Below are 20,269 nucleotides of genomic sequence, written 5' to 3'. Positions count from 1 at the left end.
TGTGAGCCCGACTGCCACTGCCCCCACAGCCACACACTTGGCAGGGCCCACGGGGCTGCAGAAAGAGCTCCCACTCTAACTCTTGTGCTTCTTTTTCTCTGTTAAACGCAGCATGTGCTGCTAAAGGGTAGAGTCTAAGAATACTTTTTATAGCACATCTGGCAGCTTGAAAGATGTTATTTACAAATGCTATAAATCGACGTGCCAGCTTTTCCTGCGCTATCAAAGTTTTCAAGATAAACCAATACATGGACAAACACTCCTAAATTAATTCAAATATCAGTACCTGTTAAGCTCAAACAGATTGCGAATTACCTAGCCACGCTTTCCCCAGCGTCTGGGCCAATCAGACTCCACCAGCTATTCTGGGGCTTGAAAGATTAAAGATAAAATGTCTATAACTAGTATTAAGACCTAGTTTATTGACCTAGTTTATTGGGGGGAAAAACCATTAAAAGCATTTCGAAAACAAAGCCTGGTCTGATCATTTTATGTGTTTGAAAAAGAATCCTTCCTTGAAGTGGCTATAAAAATTATTAGTGCAACATCAAAAAATTACAAAATCTATTTTTGGCTGAATTGCATTAGCTCCTTATATGGAGATCTCCCTGAAGGATGCAGCCGAGGAGATTTAAGAAAAATATTTGCAATAAAGGCAATGATCTCGTCACATGAGCTAATATCCCATAAGACTAAGAGGAAGCAGCCAAGGAAATTATAGAATTTTTTTTTTTTTTTTTTTAAGAAAAGGTATAAGGCATGATGGTCACTAACACCTATTTGAACACGGGCAATGTGATGCACGAGGAGCTGTGAAAACACAGGGTTGAGGTCAGCACCAATCAGACCGGACACTGTTTTGCCAGACAGACAGAAAGACCAACTGTAAGAAGGTGGGCTGTGCCCATGCCTGGTTCAACCAGCTAAAAGGGAGATAGTCTCCTGAGCCTGGGGTCTCTTCCAAGGGATGGAAGAGATTACACGCGGTGATGCGGGAATTAAACATGAGCCACATTTAGGTGGAGAACCCCAGCAGAGGTGTGATGCGGTGGAGGCGTGGCTGCCCAGCGTGGGGTCACTGTCTGGCCTGGGGTCTGTGCATCAGGCCCCGACAAGGCACATGCCTCACTGCCAGGGGTTACATACAGGGTGGGCACACGCCACCACTGCATCGTTTATTTAACCTTTCCCCTCTTACCAGAATCAATCAAGAGAACGCTTTGGATACATGTTCTCTAACACCTTCTTTAAAATATTCATAAGGACCAACTTTATTGAAAGTGGACACACAGAGAGAATGCAGCATAAAGAAGTGTTCCCAGGATCAAACCCTGGGTGATGCTTTTACATTTACTATAAAGAAGAGAACCTGTCAGTAGAGTAGCTACTTATTTTTGCTGAGGGTTCTCTGCTTTTCTGCGTGCTCCACGATCTTCTCTTCCACGTAAAGACCCTTCCGTTTGCGCACGGCGTTCATGTACTTCCGGGCCTGGTTCTCAGAATCAGCCTTTTCCCCAAAGTGCAAGTATTCTTCCTCGGTGGTCGGCACCCAGAAGGGGTCGCTAGGAATGATCTTGTAAAAAGAAGGTGACAGAATGTGCTCGATCAGGCAAATATACTTTCATGCCAAACAGCCCTTCAAAATTCGTACAGTCTTAGCTGAAGAAGGACAGTTAAGCAACGAGCAGGGGAGCAGGGAAGCTTGCCAGAAATGGTAATAAACCAGTGTGGACAATGAAAGGAGTGGGACGAACAGAACTGGTAACGTCCACACCTCAGAGCCTGCATGTGACACTAAGGAACGAGGGAAACTCTTAATTTCGAATAATGTAATAAAACCCTTTCACTAGGATATTATCTGGGTACTAGTGTCTCTTCATCAATTTTGCCTTTGTCCCCAGCAGAGACCAACACACATAAGCCCATTCTTGATGACTCTGAGCCTTTGGCTCCAAAACCCAGTGGCGTGCCCGCTGAGCTGGACTGGAGGGGACGCAGACAGAGGCACCTCCTTCCCTCTTCTGTCTGGACCCATGCCCGTTCCCGCTGGGCCCGTGAGGAAGACAAGGCCAGGGGCAGGCACGCCGGGGATGCTTTCTCTCTGAGGCTACTGCCAGGGTCAGGGGGCGGGGAGGGGAGGAGAGGGCCGAGCAGGGCCTAGGGATGGCAGTGGGGAAGGGCTGAGGGGCTCAGTGGCTCTGTGATGCCCAGCCAGGTCACGATGTCCATGGAGGTGGTAATAACCCAGGACATGACAGAAAGTGGGGGTGGTTCCGACTCCTGACGGTTTCATTCAGGCAGAGAAAGATCCACGAGCCCAACACTCACGGCCTCTCTCTGCCTCCTCACCTCAGACTATGATGGTGAACGTGAGAGGGGGAAAACAGACCTGAAGAGCATGGCCTCCCCTTCCTCCAGAGGCTGCCCCCAGGAAGCACACAGCCTGCCTGTCCCTTGCACCACTTGCAGCAGCCACACTGCCCCCTCCCTGCCCCTGCGGCAGGGGCCCCGCCAGGCCAGCTGGTGTCATTCTGGAACTCAGGACCGGCTGCGCAGTACTGCCCGCGGTCAAGACTGCATCCTCCAAGGTCAGCTTCATCAGTAATGAAGGTGAGAGTCTGCCCCTTCTTATGTGTGCCTTCTTCTTATGTGTGTTTTCTCCCGTTTCTCAATTGGGTGAACAAAGGGATGGTATTTATTAAGTGGCCTCAAATCCTAACACTTTTCAATTTAAAACAGATGTGAAAGAAAAATGTATTTTAAAATAGTTGCTCTTGAGCACAAGAAAGGGGGGTGTCTGTGGCCCAGGAGAGGGAGATGTCTTGGAGGGAGAGATGGGAGCCCCCAGTAGAGGGAGGCAAAGGCCCCATCCCCTCCCCACAGGGAGCCGGGCTAGGCCCTAGTGCCCACTTTGGATGGGCCCTGCCACACAGCCCGGCCCCCGGGGGCACGGGCCACTCCTTCTTCTCTGGAGCTGGAATGACCAAGGGCCTATGTCCCTCATCCTGTGCTGTCCACCCTGGTGGCGGCACTGAGCCAAAGCTATGGCTCTTGGGAGGACAGAGGGACAGGCGACTCGGACACGCCCTGCCACACCATGACACAGTCCATGGGGGAGGAAACTCCCACTGAGGTCAGCGGATTACTGGGCAGGTAACCCCGCACATGAGAGCAGGAACCATGCTCAACAAAGGGAGAATTCACAATCAAGTAAGACATAACAACAGAGGGCCTTGAAATGATAGGTTCATTTAAAAGTCCTCCAAGAAATAAAGGGTGTGTGGGGCCATGGCATCCATAAAACGTTAGGCGTCAAAAAAGAACTGGAAATCCTAGAAATAAAGAATTTGGGCTACGAATAAGAAAGAAACTCCGTAGCAAACTGCTCAAGAGAGTAAGTGAAAAGATGGACTTGACAATCAGATTCTGTAACGAACTCAGCAAAGTAGACACACAGCCCAATAAAACATGGGTAAGACTTGAGAAGACCTTTCTGCAAAAAAGACATGCAAATGGCCAACAAGCCCTGGAAAGCCTGTCATTAGTCCTCAGGGAAACCCAAGCCCACAAGGAGCTTCCTCTTCTCACACAGGAGGACAGCTACTGCTGCAAACAGGAGAGGGAGAGACAAACACACTGGTGACTGGCTTGCGGCAGGAGGGACATAGTCAGAAGGGGGGACACCTGAAGCTGGCTGGGCCACCATGCTAGCAGAGATGGGGAGCACAGAGGGCACTGGGATCGGAGCCCCCTGCCTTGCAGGGGTATGATGAGGCCCCGGGGAAATGGAACCATCACCTGGGCACCTGGGCAGCCATCCACAGGACTGTCTATACTGCAGGAGACTAATTTTAAGCTGGTTACCCTCCCCTTTCCAGCGGGACAATAAACCCACCACAGATGATAAAGAAGCTATGTGTTCTTAGTAGGTCTGAGGGACAGTGGCAAATAAGTTGTTGATTCTGCTACAAAAGTGACAAATTTTATGAACAGCAAGAAATGAGCTACTAGTTGAGAGATACCAGACTTGGACTAGCCAATTTAAGACAAACCAGAGTCCTTGATTCAAAAATGTAAGACCAGGAGTTTCAAAAGATCTCCTCATTTTGTGTGGGCCTTGGGCATAGACTTCCAAGGTTTGCTCAGCTTGTTGGCCAAGACTCCAAGCCCACCTTCTGCACTCACCTTCATCTGCTGGAGGCCTCCTCTGGGGACCTGCTCCCTACCACACTCCCTGGGGGCTGAGGCACCCACATTCCCTGCTCCTCCCCAGGGCAAGTGCTCCCTACCACCCTCCCCAGGGGCTCAGGTGCCTACACTCCCTGCTCCTCCCCAGGGCAGGTGCTCCCTACCACCCTCCCCAGGGGCTCAGGTGCCTACACTCCCTGCTCCTCCCCAGGGCAGGTACTCCCTACCACCCTCCCTGGGGGCTCAGGCGCCTACACTCCCTGCTCCTCCCCAGGGCAGGTGTTCCCTACCACCCTCCCTGTTCCTCTGCAGGCAGATGCTCCCATCCAACTGTCCCCAGGAGCTCAGGCGCCCACACTGTGCTATGCCCTAATGAACAGCATCCTTGAGGCATCAGTTTGGAAGAAAAGATGCTGTTTTCTAACTGGCTCAGCCAGAATTCATCGGCCCGCGGTGAGAATGGTTTTTTGCAACCCCACAGGCTGAAGGGAATGGCATTTACTAGTTCATGGAAAGGGAGGCACCCAAGTGTTTGCTGTTGTCCTGGGTATTTAAAAAAAGAAAAAGAAAAAGAGAAAGAGAAAGAGAGAAAGGGAGAAAGAGAGAAAGAAAGAGAAGAGAAGAGAAGAGAAGAGAAGAGAAGAGAAGAGAAGAGAAGAGAAGAGAAGAAAAGAGGAAAAGAGGAAAAGAGGAAAAGAGGAAAAGAGGAAAAGAGCTCGGGGAGCCCCATGTCCATCCTATACCCAACTGCCACCAGGATTAGGGCCGGCAGGTGGGAAACACCAAGTCCAAGATAACCCTGCCGGGCGCTCCCGTGATCCTAACTGTGCTCCTCAAGGCAGGGGAGCCCGGGCCTGCCCCCAGGGTGGGCTCAGCGTCACACAGCCAATCCCGAGCCTGTGCTAACACAAATGCACCCCGGCACTGGCTGGGGATATTTTTCTTTCTGTGCCTGTTATTAGCTCCTTTTCTTCCTTTTTCATAGAAGGGGCCAAACATAGAAAGAGAAATTATGGGATTGCTGACTTCAAAGGTTTCCTCGTGGAAAATGCCTGTAATCTTATCTCCTCTATTTTTTGAAGCACTTTCTCTCAAAAGCTCTTGATTGTAAATTATATGGTGTGATAGAACACAAATGAAAGAAAGTGCCTTGGAGTGAGAAGCCAGATCTCAACAACAGCGTTATTTCTAAACCTAGCTATGGGGGAAAAACCAAGACAGCCAGAAACTATCAGATCAATGGCATTTAATTATAACATCGTTTTCAAGACTTTCAAAGATGCGAAGCTTTTGGGAATAGGACCAGGACAGGTGGCCGGGGGATGACACGGGACAGCACCAAATTCTTGACTCTGTTCTCTTTAAAGTTGTCAGGAGACTGATTTTTAATAACAAACTAAGGAAGCCAGAAACCAATATTAAAAAAAAAAAAAAACCACTATTATTAAGTATGTAAGATGTCTGGCCTCTTTTTAATTGAGAGAGAATGGAGACTGAAAAAACCATCATGGTTTTCACATTAACAAAAACTGCCTACTTGGTATAAACTTGCTGTTGTTACACGGCTGCCCCTAAACACCCATCCTCCCTAGTTTCTTGGCTAATAGGTATTTCAGGTGGGCATACTTAGGATCAGGATGAGGGGGCACACTTCTTCTGGGATGAGCCAGACAGTCAATATTTTAGACCGCAGGCCACACGGTCTCTGTTGCAAGCACTCATCTCTGCTGGAAAGCCACCACAGAAAATATGTAAATTGATACAGCTATACTCCAGTGAATTTTATTAACCAAAACAGGTCACGGGCCACAGTTTGCTGTCTCCTGACCTAGTCAAAGACAACATTTCCCAGCCTCCTTGTTAGGTGGGCATTATCAGATGTGTCCGTATGAATGGCTGTGGGCAATGGGACTTGTATGAAATCCCACCTTGTCCCTGCAGGGAAGGCGCAAGCCCCCCTCTTACTGGCTGGAATGCAGGGATGCAGGGGTATGGTGGGAGGCAGAATGGCCACTCTGGACCATCAGCAGGAGCCCAGAAAACCAGAGGAGCCTAAGCCCCTCCCAGTGAGCCTCCGCCACCCCAAGCTGCTGCCCCAGATGCAAAAGAGCAGCTCTGCCTGAGCTGAGCCACTCTACTCTGAGACCCTTTTGAAGGAACAGCCTTACCTGCCGCTTATTTGCCAATTAAGAAACCATGAAAACTTGACAGATTTTTTAAAATGCATTTTATAAACCCACTTTCAGGTTTAAATCTGACTATACAGCAATGATGTATTTCTAACAAACAATAGAATATATAAATTCACACATCTAACTCTTCCAATATTGATAACATTATAACTGCTGTGAATACCTTCTTTGGATCTTACATGCAGGGAACGCTGGGCATCACTAACTACACTCTCTGTGCTGATCAAGCATACTCTACCCCGGTCCCGTCAGTAGTGTGGATTGAGGTTATCTTCCTGAAACGGATGAATTGTCATCTCAAAGATATCAGAAGCATGAGCTGCAAGTTCTGGAGGCTGTTTTCAGCCATGGCAGCACCAATGAAGAAAGTGCTTTGCCTCTCAAGGTCATTGCTTTGAAGTGGGATAAATCTCGCTGTGGTTCTACATATCATTTGGCTGCACTGCCCCATAATCACAGCTCTGGTCCCCCAAAAAACACAGGAGAGGGCTGTCGAGATATGTTTCACGGAGAGCATCACTCATGATTGACACCACAGACGGAGTTCCTCACTAGCTGCTTGTATAAATCCACTCCTCCTATTTCTCACTGCTCTGTGTTCTTACATAAAGTTGAGTGCCAAAAACCCAAACTGAAAGGGTAAAAGTTTGGGTAAGTGGGAAATTACTACCTGTTTAAATTCAGAAGTTAACCAGTCAGTTAAATGTTTTGGAGCACCTGTTTTCCACATAACGAAATATAGCAATGACATCTATTCAGATATAAACCAGTAAAACCACCAAAACCTCATTTCTAGACAAAATACACAATGCAAGAAAAGTTTCACAGCAAATCCCTGCTAAAATGGAGACTGTGCTGACATAAGAAAGGAACCTATATTAGAACCTTAACCGTGGTTCTATCAAGCTGTAAGAATGTGACTTTCTCTATGAAGAGGCAGACTCAGGTGTGAGCTCTGGATTAGCAGCTTCACTGTTATCACTTCAAGTGACACGAACTGACCAAGTACAACTGGCCCTGTCCAGGTCCGTGGTTCTCAAGGGTCACCTTTCTTTACTATGCTGAGTTACCTGACTATAAAATTCATTTTAAAGAGGAGGTTCTCCCTTACTTACTACATTCGCCTTTAATACCTGCATTGAAATGGGGCCCATCTGGCTAATGGAGGTGAGAGAAGGAACAGCTGAGCCCCAATCTGAAACCGGGAGCTGTGCCAGGGCAGCGCTGAAGAAGAGCCTGGTGGTCTGAGTGGCCGAGACAAGCCCAGTTGAGCATGGAGCAGATGCCAAGCACACGCATGCCAGCGACGGCCCATAGCATCGGGCATCAGGCCCTGCACTCACCATGCCTGATGTCAGGGAGAGATACACTTAGCAGGTTCCGTCTGCCCCAGGGAGCAGGACACTATGTAAAACCAGAGTCTCCCACTGCAGAGCCACTGCTTCTCCCAATAACAATGACCCTCCCAGGGAAGAGTGAACACTGTGACATCCTTTCTATTCCCTGTAAAGTGACTTACAGCCAGTAGTTAAAATATTCCACTCCCGACCCAAGGCCATGTCTTGAGACCTCCCCAAGGCTTCCAGCATGCACTCTGTACTCCCCCCAGCAGCACACGCCTCTGGTCTCAGCAACCTGTGGGTCTCTGTACAAAGATGCCTCCAGAAGGCTGCTCTGACCTCTCCACCTTCCTTGGATTATTACCTTTCTCTCCTGCTCACCATCTTCTCTTCTCTCCCCAGCAACGTGGATCAACATGTCCAGTTTTAATCTCAGGTAAGGTTTGCTCTCACCCACCTCTCCCTACCCTGGCAGTGGGGTGTTCTGATGAGCCCCTTCATCCCAGTACATGTGAGAGCCGTGGAGACCCTGAGCCTTCACAAGGCGGAATGAAGGTTACATGATGCATGGGAATTGAAAGCTGTCCCTTGCAAGAAGCACAACTGTCCCCTAAATACCTCAAGTACTTTTCCCCCAGAAGAAAAGTTCCTGAGAGTTTCACTTTCAAAATGTCTGTGATTTTCCTTTAAAAATCTAAAATCTGGAATCCTCGGGTGACTCAGTGGTTTGGTGCCTGCCTTCGGCCTAGGGCGTAATCCTGGAGTCCTGGGATCGAGTCCCACATCAGGCTTACTGCATGGAGCCTGCTTCTCCCTCTGACTGTGTCTCTGCCATTCTCTCTCTCTCTGTCTCTCATGAATAAATAAAATCTTAAAAAAAAAAAAAATCTGAAATCTATCTTCGAAGGGGAACACAGAATTGAATGTTGTGGCTTAAATTTTACATCCAGTAAAAGGAACAAATGAGTGTGTGTGTGTGTGTGTGTGCGCGCGCACACACGTATGTGTGTGTGTTTATTACAGGCCACCTGTGACCTAAGGATCATTCGATCTGAATGAAAAGCAGCCCTGCGCCATCTCCAGGGCCATTGGCAGAGCTGCAGGAAAACCAGCCGGCGTGGGAGGTCCTGTTTGCCACTCCCTGGAGTTATGTGCAGGAAGCACATGTGCCCCCAAGGAGGAGGGAAGGGGATCAGGGCTGTTACCTCCCAGTGGCTGAACACCAGCTGCGGGCTGGCCAAGCCGCTCGTCCGCTTCCTGATCTCATCCGCAAAGCCGAAGCTCTCAGCAACGGGCAGCACCGCCTTGATGATGAACATGTCTGTCCCTTCTTTCATTTCTTCTTGAAGCACTCGACCTTCTCTCTTTGACAAGACGGCATAGACACGACCTGCAAGGCCATATAGCTTTTAAATTCACTGAGCAGTTATGTATCTAGAGCCACACAAAGATGTGATTACGCACACCCCCTGTAACAATCCACCAGTGAGTGTAACTTGGTTCCTGATAACTGAAGTTTACAAAAGCATGAAAACTTTTCAGTAGTTAAAAGTAAGCTACAAAAAAATTAGAGACAAAAGGTAACAAAAAACAAAATCATCCTACCCAAAGGACAATCCCAACACAGCATGAGAAGCAAGAGACTTTCAGAGGAACTTCTGATATAATTTCACCCATGAGCAGTCTCATGAGATGAGTGTGATTGGGCTTTGTAAATATTAAACTATTTTAATAACTATGAGACATCATTAATAGGATGGTGATAGCATAAGGCTATTTGGGATTCATAAGCAGGCAACTGGCACAGTGACATTTTTTATATCAGAAACAAAACCACACAGAGACAACTAGATGCTCAAATTTTTAAGAACCGCTAATATGTAAGAGGCGTAAGTATTTTATTTCCCCTGAAAACGGATAGTCCCTGGCATCTTTAATGTCTGATAACAACGTCTCCTGCCACATCACAAGAACACCACCAAATCCTCTTGGCTAATACTCGCATTTCATCCTTAGGCCCGAGGCTGCCTGACACTGCGAGGGAGAAGTCTTCCCCGGGCGGCTCGGTAGCGGTGCCTCCAGGTGCGAAGTCTCCTATCAACTGGTAAGCAGGACAGACGCTAAGAGAGACAGACTCACACACAGCTGTAAGGCACCAGCTGGGGCCAGCAGATACTCTCATTAAAGCCTCCTCTTTCACCTGCCACTTAGGAAGTTTTCATTGCATAACTGATCCGTCCTTAAAAGTTTACAGCGTTGCAGCTGAGCAGAGCAGACATCTTCTCTGAGCACTGGCAGGGTCCCTGATGTTTCCTAGGTGCCTGGGGGCTGCCCCAGTGAGCCCATGCCCACCTTCCTCCCTAGGTGCCCAGGGGGCTGCCCTAGTGCACCCGCACCCACCTTCCTCCCTAGGTGCCAGGGGGCTGCCCCGGTGCACCAGCACCCACTTTCCTCCCTAGGTGCCTGGGGAGGCTGCCCTGGTGCGCCAGCGCCCACCTTACTCCCTAGGTGCCCGGGGGTCTGCCCTGGTGCGCCAGCACCCACTTTCCTCCCTAGGTGCCCAGGGGGGCTTCCTGCGCCCCCTTCCTCCTTAGGTGCCGGGGGGGGGGCTTCCCCGGTGTGCCCACACCCACCTTCCTCCCTAGGTGCCGCGGGGGGGGGGGCTGACCTGGTGCACCCGTGCCCACTTTCCTCCCTAGGTGCCCAGGGAGGCTGCCCTGGTGCGCCAGCGCCACTTTCCTCCCTAGGTACCCAGGGGGGCTGCCCCGCTGCACCCGTGCCCACCTTCCTCCCTAGGTGCCTGGGGGGCTGCCCCAGTGCGCCAGCGCCCACTTTCCTCCCTAGGTGCCTGGGGGGTCTGCCCCGGTGCGCCAGCACCCACTTTCCTCCCTAGGTGCCCGGGGGTCTGCCCTGGTGCACCAGCTCCCACTTTCCTCCCTAGGTACCCAGGGGGGGCTGCCCTGCTGCACTCATGCCCACCTTCCTCCCTAGGTGCCTGGGGGGCTGCCCCAGTGCGCCAGCGCCCACTTTCCTCCCTAGGTACCCAGGGGGGCTGCCCCGCTGCACCCATGCCCACCTTCCTCCCTAGGTGCCTGGGGGGCTGCCCCAGTGCGCCAGCGCCCACTTTCCTCCCTAGGTACCCAGGGGGGCTGCCCCGCTGCACCCATGCCCACCTTCCTCCCTAGGTGCCCGGGGGTCTGCCCCAGTGCGCCAGCACCCACTTTCCTCCCTAGGTGCCGGGGCAGGGGGCCTGACCTGGTGCGACCGCGCCCACCTTCCTCCCTAGGTGCCCTGGGGGCTGCCCCGGTGAGCCAGTGCCCACTTTCCTCTCTAGGTGCCCAGGGGGGCAGCCCCGGTGTGCCAGCGCCCACTTTCCTCCCTAGGTGCCGGGGCGGGGGGCCTGACCTGGTGCGACCGCGCCCACCTTCCTCCCTAGGTGCCTGGGGGGCTGCCCTGGTGCTCCAGCACCCACTTTCCTCCCTAGGTGTCCGGGAGCTGCCCCGGTGTGCCTGCACCCACCTTCCTCCCTAGGTGCCCGGGGGGGCTGACCCAGTGCGCCCACGCCCACCTTCCTCCCTAGGTGCCCGGGGGGCTGACCCGGTGCACCTGCGCCCACCTAGAGCTGCTTATGTGTCCCTAGGAACTGAGGATGCAGAGCCAGCCTTCTGCCTGCGAACTCTGAGGACTCAGATCCCCCTGGTGGTGGTGATCAGGAAAGACCAAGGAAACAAAAGGCAGGAGGCCCTTGTGTCAGGCAGTGGTGGCCTTAGAAATAAAAACCCCTAAAATCTCTAAGGGGTCTTCCTCATCTCCAGATTTAATGGAAAAACAAGCAAATTGCAATTCTGTTCGTGCTGAAAGGCTTGGCCCCCCCTTCTCTCCCCGCCAGCTCCCACACTGCTCCCTTTCTTCTGTTTCCCAAGTGCTCAGATTTTCACTTCTTCAACACCCGGGCCCTACCAGCAGCCTGGGCTGAAGAACGATGGCTGCCCTGATGCGCCACCATCACTTTCAGATGGCAAATGTCCTTTTCCCATCCTCTCACGATTTCTGCGTGGCTGAAGCTGCTGGCCCACGCCTCTGACGGCTCTCTCTGGCACCAGCATCGACCCTCAGAGCCTGGCCTGGCCCTCTGACTGTCAGCAGCAACTACCCAGGGACCAACGTCCCAAGGACCACTAGCCGAGGCTCCCATCTCTCCTCTGAACACTTCCCACAGAGAGCCCATCCATATCTTTTGTGTGAGTTAAGCTAGGGAGGCCGTGCCTGGGCTGCTGAGACCAGCTCTTTGCTAGGCCCCGCAGTCACCCACGCTGTGACTGCCAGGCCGTCCCCACGTGCACCCCGACTCCTCCAAAGCCAGCACGCTAGGGATGAAACACAGTCCCCACCCGTCATCCAGACTAGCAATCTGCGGTAGGGAAACAGAACAGAGGTCAGAGGGGGAACGGAAGGGTCACCGTGATCCACCCCAGCTGCCACAGAGATTCTGCTCACCACTCTGCAGCTTACCTCCTCCCACAAGGCCCAGCCCATCAGGGCCACCCTCCCCCATGGGCCACTCTCCAGCCCCAAACCTGCTCCCCTCTGGTTTCTGTTAGCCCCAGCTTCTATCACAGGGAGACCAGCCTATAAGCTCCTGGAAGATAATTGGCTCTCTCTCCTCCACCCTGAACACCTCCAACCTTTCCATCCCAACCCTTTCCTATCTGTACCACTGTGACTCTCTCATCCCGCTCTCAACATGTGGAGCCCAGACCTGAACATAGCACTCTGGGTATGGTCTGGAAGCTTTGACACAGCACAACAATGGTCTGTCCCCTAGCTGCCCTATGTAGCTGCCTGCGATTCCCAGGAGGGCAGAAAACCTTCGTAACCTTGACTCAGCTAGCTTGTTGCAGGAAAAGCTGTAGGTGATTTACAGAAGCAGATACAAAACAGCGAGGTGCAGGGTGGAGGCGGTGGGGGAGATGGTGATCTGATGAGTGAACTGGAGCGGAGACCACAAGGGGCAGACACTGCAGAGGCCCCTTCCTTGGGGGTCATGCCAGCGGGCTCAGATCAATAACTGAGATGGAGGCTGAATGTAATTAATCATGTAATTTTGAACCATTCAATTTTAATTCCACTAAAACTAAATCCTGAAACTGGGGCACAGTGATGGATCACTGAACAGGGGAAAATAGCTATAAATAGAACCTTCCAAAGATACTTGGCTTTTATGACAGGTGTGTCCAGTGCTTGGACCCTGTAACCCTGGCTCTGCTCTCACAGAGCCATGATGGCTGCCTTACCCAGGAGGACTCACCATTGTGTGGCCTCTGTGGTGACTCCAGCTCCCCTTCAACCAGACGTCTGCTCCACAATACAGGAGTCCCCTGTCCATGTGCCAAAGGCCACGGTGTACCCTGCTGTACTGCATGCAAGGCACCAAGAGCAAGCACCCACCAGGGAAACCACAGCAACAAAAAGCTTAGTCGATGACAACAGTCTGGTCACAGTTGGTCTTTGAATGACTACACCACGAATTTCTCAGCCCGAATTCAGGGCCCTCTGTGGCCTGTAGCAACCCAGGACGTCAAGCCCCAGGGAATCCAGGCCCTGCAGCACAGAGCACAGCTGGAGCACTCACTACCACAGCCCCCTGAGGTCCTCCCACTCCCCACTCTACCTACAATGCACCTACTCCCACTCCATGGTCACGTCCTTTTCATGAGTTAAAGCCCATCTAGAACCACCATCTTCCGTGGGATCCTACAACAAGGAAAATCATCTCTTCACCACTTGAGCTTCACTGAACCTACTCTGCTCTAAAGGCATTCATTATATGTTCTTGTATGTATATTTTCTTTTGTGATAGGCAGCAAGACTGGTCTGTATACTCTACAATCATTCGAGCTGAAAGTTTGGAAATTAAAGGTATGATTTTTTTTTTCCTCCAGAATTGAGGAAAGGAAGCAGCTGTTCACAGCAATGTTTTCTCTTACAGTCAACAAACAGGAAACAATGCAGATTTCCAATTTGGGGATGATGGGAAGTAAATTATAGTCTAACAAGTTGATAGGATGTTATGCAGAGGTTAAAATGAAATTTTGTGAATACTGAGTAGCCACATGGAAGCGGGCTTATAAAATGAATAGTAAATACAAAAAGCAAAACTAATATGACACTCCTGCTACCATAAGGTTAGAGCCACGCAAAATGTAGTATTATGGATGAAGATCGTAAAAGAAAGTGGAAAACGACATGTTGATCTCCAAGGAGGAAGATTTTTCTTCATCTTGTGGTTTCTGTTATTGTTGGCAGCCCTTGCAGTGTAACTTCAATTAAAATACATAGATGGCAAAATTGGTGGGCACTTCTCACTCTAATAAATCAGGTCACACTAACCTCTTTCCCTTTTGTTACAGAGCAACCAGGCTGCTAAATCCAGCAAACGTGGTTGACAGGATGCAGACGGGCTTCCACCAAACATGCGCTGCAGGGTGCTGTGGACTGTGGGGAATGTGGGCTGCCTGCTTGCCTACAGAGGAATTCAGCCACGAGTTTATAGGACAAGCATGTCAACCAGTTGCCCCCACCCTGGGAAGACGCGCCAGTGCTCTGACTGCAGCTCCGTGCCCTACGATGATCACCAGCAGCTTACAGGCTCAGAAGGCATGGGGATCAAATCCCAAGGTGACAGGATGCTGAAAGGCTAAGAGATACTTGGACAGAATCAGGGTAACTAGGTAAGGACACACACTCAACATGACATAAGTTAGTATGGGTAAATGCAAGGTTTTACAGTTGGCTTCAACCAACCAGCCATCCAGGGTTAGAGGGAATGCTGAAAAGAAGCTCCTGTAAGTAGTTTGGTATCTACCAAGTAGATACCAGTCTTCTGTAGGCTCCGTCTTTAGTCTGTGGTACACAGAGAGCCAATTTCACACTTAGCTGCTCAACTCAAAATTATTCCATCTATCAAAGCCCATTTCAAAGAACTATCACTTTCAAAAAGTCTATCCTGTTTCGAATTTTCCTAATCCCAATTTCTCACAAAATTTCACTGGAAGGCCATATTTATTCACTGGATTCAACCGTGTTGCACTTCCTGTTTTACAGTCAGGCTTTGTCACCCAACTCATCTCTCAAAGCAGGATCTCACACAGCATAGGCATACATATCTGTACATTTTTGTTGAAATGAATTATGAGATGCTGATGAAATGTAGAAAGAACTCCGAGTTTGGAATAGGAAAGGTTTTTAAAAGTAAACAGTGACACTTACTAAGACTGTTTCTGACATGTTAAGGCATGTATGTTCTCACAATGTGAGCATTTATCCCTATAGGTAAAAACACAGGATGGACTACAATACTGTTGCTGTAATTAAAACTCTAGAACTAAAAAAACAAAACTCTAGAACTACCAGAAAAAGTTATTTTTCATATGTGAAATTATTGCCAAAGACAAAAACAATGAGAACCCAAGAATGAAAGAAGCTACCAGGTTAGAAGAAGGAATATAAAGAGAGACAGCTTGCTACCCACGTGGGAATTAAAAACACAAACAAATTCCACTGTCTAATGTTAAAGTTAAAGACGCCTGGGGGGCTCAGTCAGTTAAGCGGCTGACTCTGGGGGCTCAGATCATGATCTCAGGGTCATAGGATTGAGCATTGCATCAGGCTTCCTGCTCAGTGCAGAGTCCACTTGAGATTTTTCTCTTTCCTCCTCACTCTGTCTCTCATGCCCACTCTCTCTCTCTCTCTCTCAAAGAAATAAATTAAGTGGAGCATTTTCTCATGTGCTTGTTGGCCATGTCTATGTCTTCCTCTGTGAGATTTCTGCTCAGCCATTAGAAACGACAAATACCCACCATTTGCTTTGATGTGGATGGAACTGGAGGGTATTATGCTGAGTGAAATAAGTCAATCGGAGAAGGACAAACATTATATGGTCTCATTCATTTGGGGAATACAAAAAATAGTGACAGGGAATAAAGGGGAAAGGAGAAAAAATGAGTGGGAAATATCAGGGAGGGAGACAGAACATGAGAGACTCCTAACTCTGGGAAACGAACTAGGGGTGGGGGAAGGGGAGGTGGGCGGGGGGTGGGGGTGACTGGGTGATGAGCACTGAGGGGGGCACTTGATGGGATGAGCACTGGGTGTTATTCTATATGTTGGCAAATTGAACACCAATAAAAAATTTCCAAAAAAAAGAAAGAAATTAAGTAAAAATTTTAAAAAGTCTTAAAAAAAAATAAGACTAAAGACAATTTTCATGGGTAAAGAACGAGAACAGAACCATACCTCTGAGAAAATAGAGTTTATAAGTAAAGAAGGCCATTTTCTTGGGATCATTCCCCAGGTAAAGTGATTCTGAAATGACTATTTTTCCACAGAATGTCCCAATCTGACCATAAGCAATTTTATCCATTTAATTATTTTAAGATTTGTGTGGAATCAGAAAAGACCCCGAATAGCCAGGGGAATTTTAAAAAAGAAAACCATAGCTGGGGGCATCACAATGCCAGATTTCAGGTTGTACTACAAAGCTGTGGTCATCAAGACAGTGTGGTACTGGCACAAAAACAGACACATAGATCAATGGAACAGAATAGAGAACCCAGAAGTGGACCCTGAAATGTATGGTCATCTAATATTCGATAAAGGAGGAAAGACTATCCACTGGAAGAAAGACAGTCTCTTCAATAAATGGTACTGGGAAAATTGGACATCCACATGCAGAAGAATGAAACTGGACCACTCTCTTTCACCATACACAAAGATAAACTCAAAATGGATGAGAGATCTAAATGTGAGACAAGAGTCCATCAAAGTCCTAGAGGAGAACACAGGCACACCCTTTTTGAACTTGGCCACAGTAACTTCTTGCAAGATACATCCACAAAGGCAAAAGAAACAAAAGCAAAAATGAACTATTGGGACTTCATCAAGATAAGAAGCTTTTGCACAGCAAAGGATACAGTCAACAAAACTCAAAGACAACCTACAGAATGGGAGAAGATATTTGCAAATGACATATCAGATAAAGGGCTAGTTTCCAAGATCTATAAAGAACTTATTAAACTCAACACCAAAGAAACAAACAATCCAATCATGAAATGGGCAAAAGACATGAAGAGAAATCTCACAGAGGAAGACATGGACATGGCCAACATGCACATGAGAAAATGCTCTGCATCACTTGCCATCAGGGAAATACAAATCAAAACCACAATGAGATACCACCTCACACCAGTGAGAATAGGGAAAATTAACAAGGCAGGAAACAACAAATGTTGGAGAGGATGCGGAGAAAAGGGAACCCTCTTACACTGTTGGTGGGAATGTGAACTGGTGCAGCCACTCTGGAAAACTGTGTGGAGGTTCCTCAAAGAGTTAAAAATAGACCTGCCCTACGACCCAGCAATTGCACTGTTGGGGATTTACTCCAAAGATTCAGATGCAATGAAACGCCGGGACACCTGCACCCCGATGTTTCTAGCAGCAATGTCCACAATAGCCAAACTGTGGAAGGAGCCTCGGTGTCCATCGAAAGATGAATGGATAAAGAAGATGTGGTTTATGTATACAATGGAATATTACTCAGCAATTAGAAACGACAAATACCCACCATTTGCTTCAACGTGGATGGAACTGGAGGGTATTATGCTGAGTGAAGTAAGTCAATCGGAGAAGGACAAACAGTGTATGTTCTCATTCATTTGGGGAATATAAATAATAGTGAAAGGGAATATAAAGGAAGGGAAAAGAAATGTTGGGAAATACCAGGAAGGGAGACAGAACATAAAGACTCCTACCTCTGGGAAACGAACTAGGGGTGGTGGAAGGGGAGGAGGGCGGGTGTTGGAGGGGAATGGGTGACGGGCACTGAGGCAGACACTTGACGGGATGAGCACTGGGTATTATTCTGTATGTTGGTAAATTGAACACCAATAAAAAATTAATTTATTAAAAAAAATAAAGAAGGACTTCTATACTTTAACAATCTGTGTAGAAGGAACTACATTTTTAAAAGAGACTAAGGACACTGACTTTGTTAAATAAAAAAGACCTGAACTTGTCTTTTTACTCTTCTTGTGTCAATTCTTGGAGAATTAAAGCATCGGTCAGCAAAGTCTGGAAGATCTCTCTGAATATCCAGGCAGGGATACTGCTGGGTACTAGAGCATGGCTATCATTACCCAAGAGCCCCTCAAAGCCATGGGAAAATGAACTTGAAAGGAGACCCTCCCCTCTAGGCAGCTTCACACTAATTCAGGAGGGAATAATTCCAGACCAAATCAAAATAGTTTCTTTGTGAGGCGGAGATGTGGCAGCCACGTAGGCCAGCCAGGGGCGATGGGACCGAGGCTGCGCAATGACCAGCCCACACACAGGAGCCGTGTCGCCGGGGGTAGAGAGGCCAGCGCGGTGGAAGGTGTACCAGGTGGAGGGGAGGAAAAGACTGACTTTGCTCCTAAGACAGAAGAGGGCAAACAACCCTGAGGATGGAGATGTGTGTGTAACTCTCCCACTAGGTGCCAGAATGCAGCCTGACGGCCAGGTGAAGAAGAGCGCCAGGATGGAGAGAAAGGCCAGGAACCCAGCGATATCTCAAGGGGCTGTCCTAGGGCTGTCTGCTCTTGTGAAGGGTCCTGGTGGTGATTTCCTACAGGAAATGGGGAAGCGGGCATGGCACACTGATTCGACAGTCTGCCCAGAGTTTCAGTCTGATAAATGCCAACAGCTGATCCAGGTTTCACGTGTTATGTGGAAAACTGTCTTCTCAGAAAGCGAAGGACAAATGCTACTCCAAACACACAATGTAGGAGAGCCGGCAACTTGAGGAAGAGATATGTGTTCCTGTCACTATCGTAGGAGTGCAAGAGAAGGAAGGACAGGCACAGATGTATGGGGACCACAGACTTTTTGAAGGATTCCCCAACCGCATATACAAGAAGAAACAGAACAAGACAAGTTTTAGGATAACAAACTCCAAGATAAAATTCCTTTCAGGAGTAACAAGAGACTGAAATATCAACCACATATAGTCCCAGTGAGAGACAGAGGAGAAGAGATCCTCCCCACCCCTCAAATACAACAGTAGCTCCAAAATAAACCTTGGGTCAAGGAAGGGATGCTTTCACTGTCGTTAAGAGGACACACACGGTGGATAGAAGAAAAGGTGATCGAAGCACATCCAGAGTGTTAAGCCGATCCTGACAAAACCACAGTGCCAACTAATGATACCACAAAGGGTCTTCTCTGTTAGCTTCAAAGTGGCTGAGGCAGGCCCACAGTGAGGAGAAACATGGGCAGTGTCAACAGAGAAGAGCCGGGACGCAGGGCTTCCTCATATCTGTGTGTCCTGCTCTCTCTTTAGTGGGGGGCACACACGTAGAGACAACACTCGTGTTCAAGACAGCAGAGAAGCTGACGAACAGGTACATGGATTCTGTCTCTGGATCTCATGCTCCTGAAGGAACATGGCCTTCTGAGAAACTATGGATGATAGGCATCTACCAACAAATGAACCTCTGGGGAGTGGGGTAAAAACCCCCTGCAGTATAAGCTTCAGACTATGAAGCCACATGCTAACTAACCCTGCAGATTTTTAAGAAATATTAAAGATTTGTGTATATTTATACAAGCATGAGTTAGGCCTCTGGACATCATGGACTGTGTCACAATAGCTTATCAACCTACGCTTACTTCTTTTATATGGTTGGTATGCTGATCATCAGGGGAAATCTATAGATATGAAGGAACTTAACTTCATCAAAACATTCAGTTCACTGCTTACGGAGTTTCAGTTCTCACCAGATGAAAAAAAGACACATGAAAAAAAAATGAAAAAAGAATCTGTGTTAAGATTGTGGTGCTGGGACTTCTTTGTCTTGGCATTAAAAACAAACAAACAGTAAAAACCTTCCTATGAGCATTGTGTATCTATATAAAACCTAAGGGAAAAATGAATTGTATAAATCTGGCTGACTCGTAACTAAATACAGTTGTCTGTGGGACTATGTACTTTCTATGACCTAGTCAATACCAAAATTTGGATTCTGCTTTCTGGGGAATAAGCGGGAAGATGTAACTTATTTTAAAAAAGAAACGAGGTTGAGGTTGATTTTGACTCCCTACGAGTCAGTGACAGGATGCAACTGTTAAACGCTGTCATCAGGAGAGTGCTGTCACATTGGGGAGGCGAGAGCAAGTCTGTGCTCCATGCCGGTCAGATGGTATCTGCGGTGCTATGTTCACATACGGCTGCTTTAAGAGGGATGCTGAGCAAGTAAAGTATGCCTCAACAGACGGCAATGGAACAGCGAAAGGGCACAGAAAATCTTCTCAGAAAAAACAAGCCGAAGGCTCTGGAGAGTCTTCTCCAGGACGTACCTAGAAAACAAACGTGCCACAGTGTGGAGGAGGCACACATGGTTGGAAACTAGCAGGAGACAAGACTTTTGCTAAAGAAAGGAAAGATGATGCCTCATCATGGAACAGGTTGTGAGCCACCCATCAACAAAGGCATTCAAGTTGAGGTGGCATCTGTCA

General features: G+C 48.6%; 1 protein-coding gene across 1 annotated transcript in view; it reads right to left on the bottom strand.

Moving 5' to 3' along the window:
- Window positions 1–1,246: 1,246 nt before the first annotated feature.
- EFL1 (elongation factor like GTPase 1) overlaps window positions 1,247–20,269 on the bottom strand; it is a 121,219-nt gene continuing 102,196 nt past the window's right edge. The window contains exons 19-20 of the mRNA XM_041752671.1: window positions 8,926–9,110; window positions 1,247–1,573 (exon numbers count right to left, since the gene is read on the bottom strand). Coding sequence (XP_041608605.1) covers window positions 1,385–1,573; window positions 8,926–9,110 — 374 coding nt within the window. The 3' untranslated portion in view covers window positions 1,247–1,384. The remainder of the gene's footprint in view (window positions 1,574–8,925; window positions 9,111–20,269) is intronic.

Source organism: Vulpes lagopus, chromosome 4 (genome assembly GCF_018345385.1).
Source record: "Vulpes lagopus strain Blue_001 chromosome 4, ASM1834538v1, whole genome shotgun sequence".
Classification (NCBI taxonomy): domain Eukaryota; kingdom Metazoa; phylum Chordata; class Mammalia; order Carnivora; family Canidae; genus Vulpes; species Vulpes lagopus.
The sequence above is the reverse complement of the archived record's forward strand: the minus strand, read 5'-3'. Positions and strand labels throughout refer to the sequence as shown.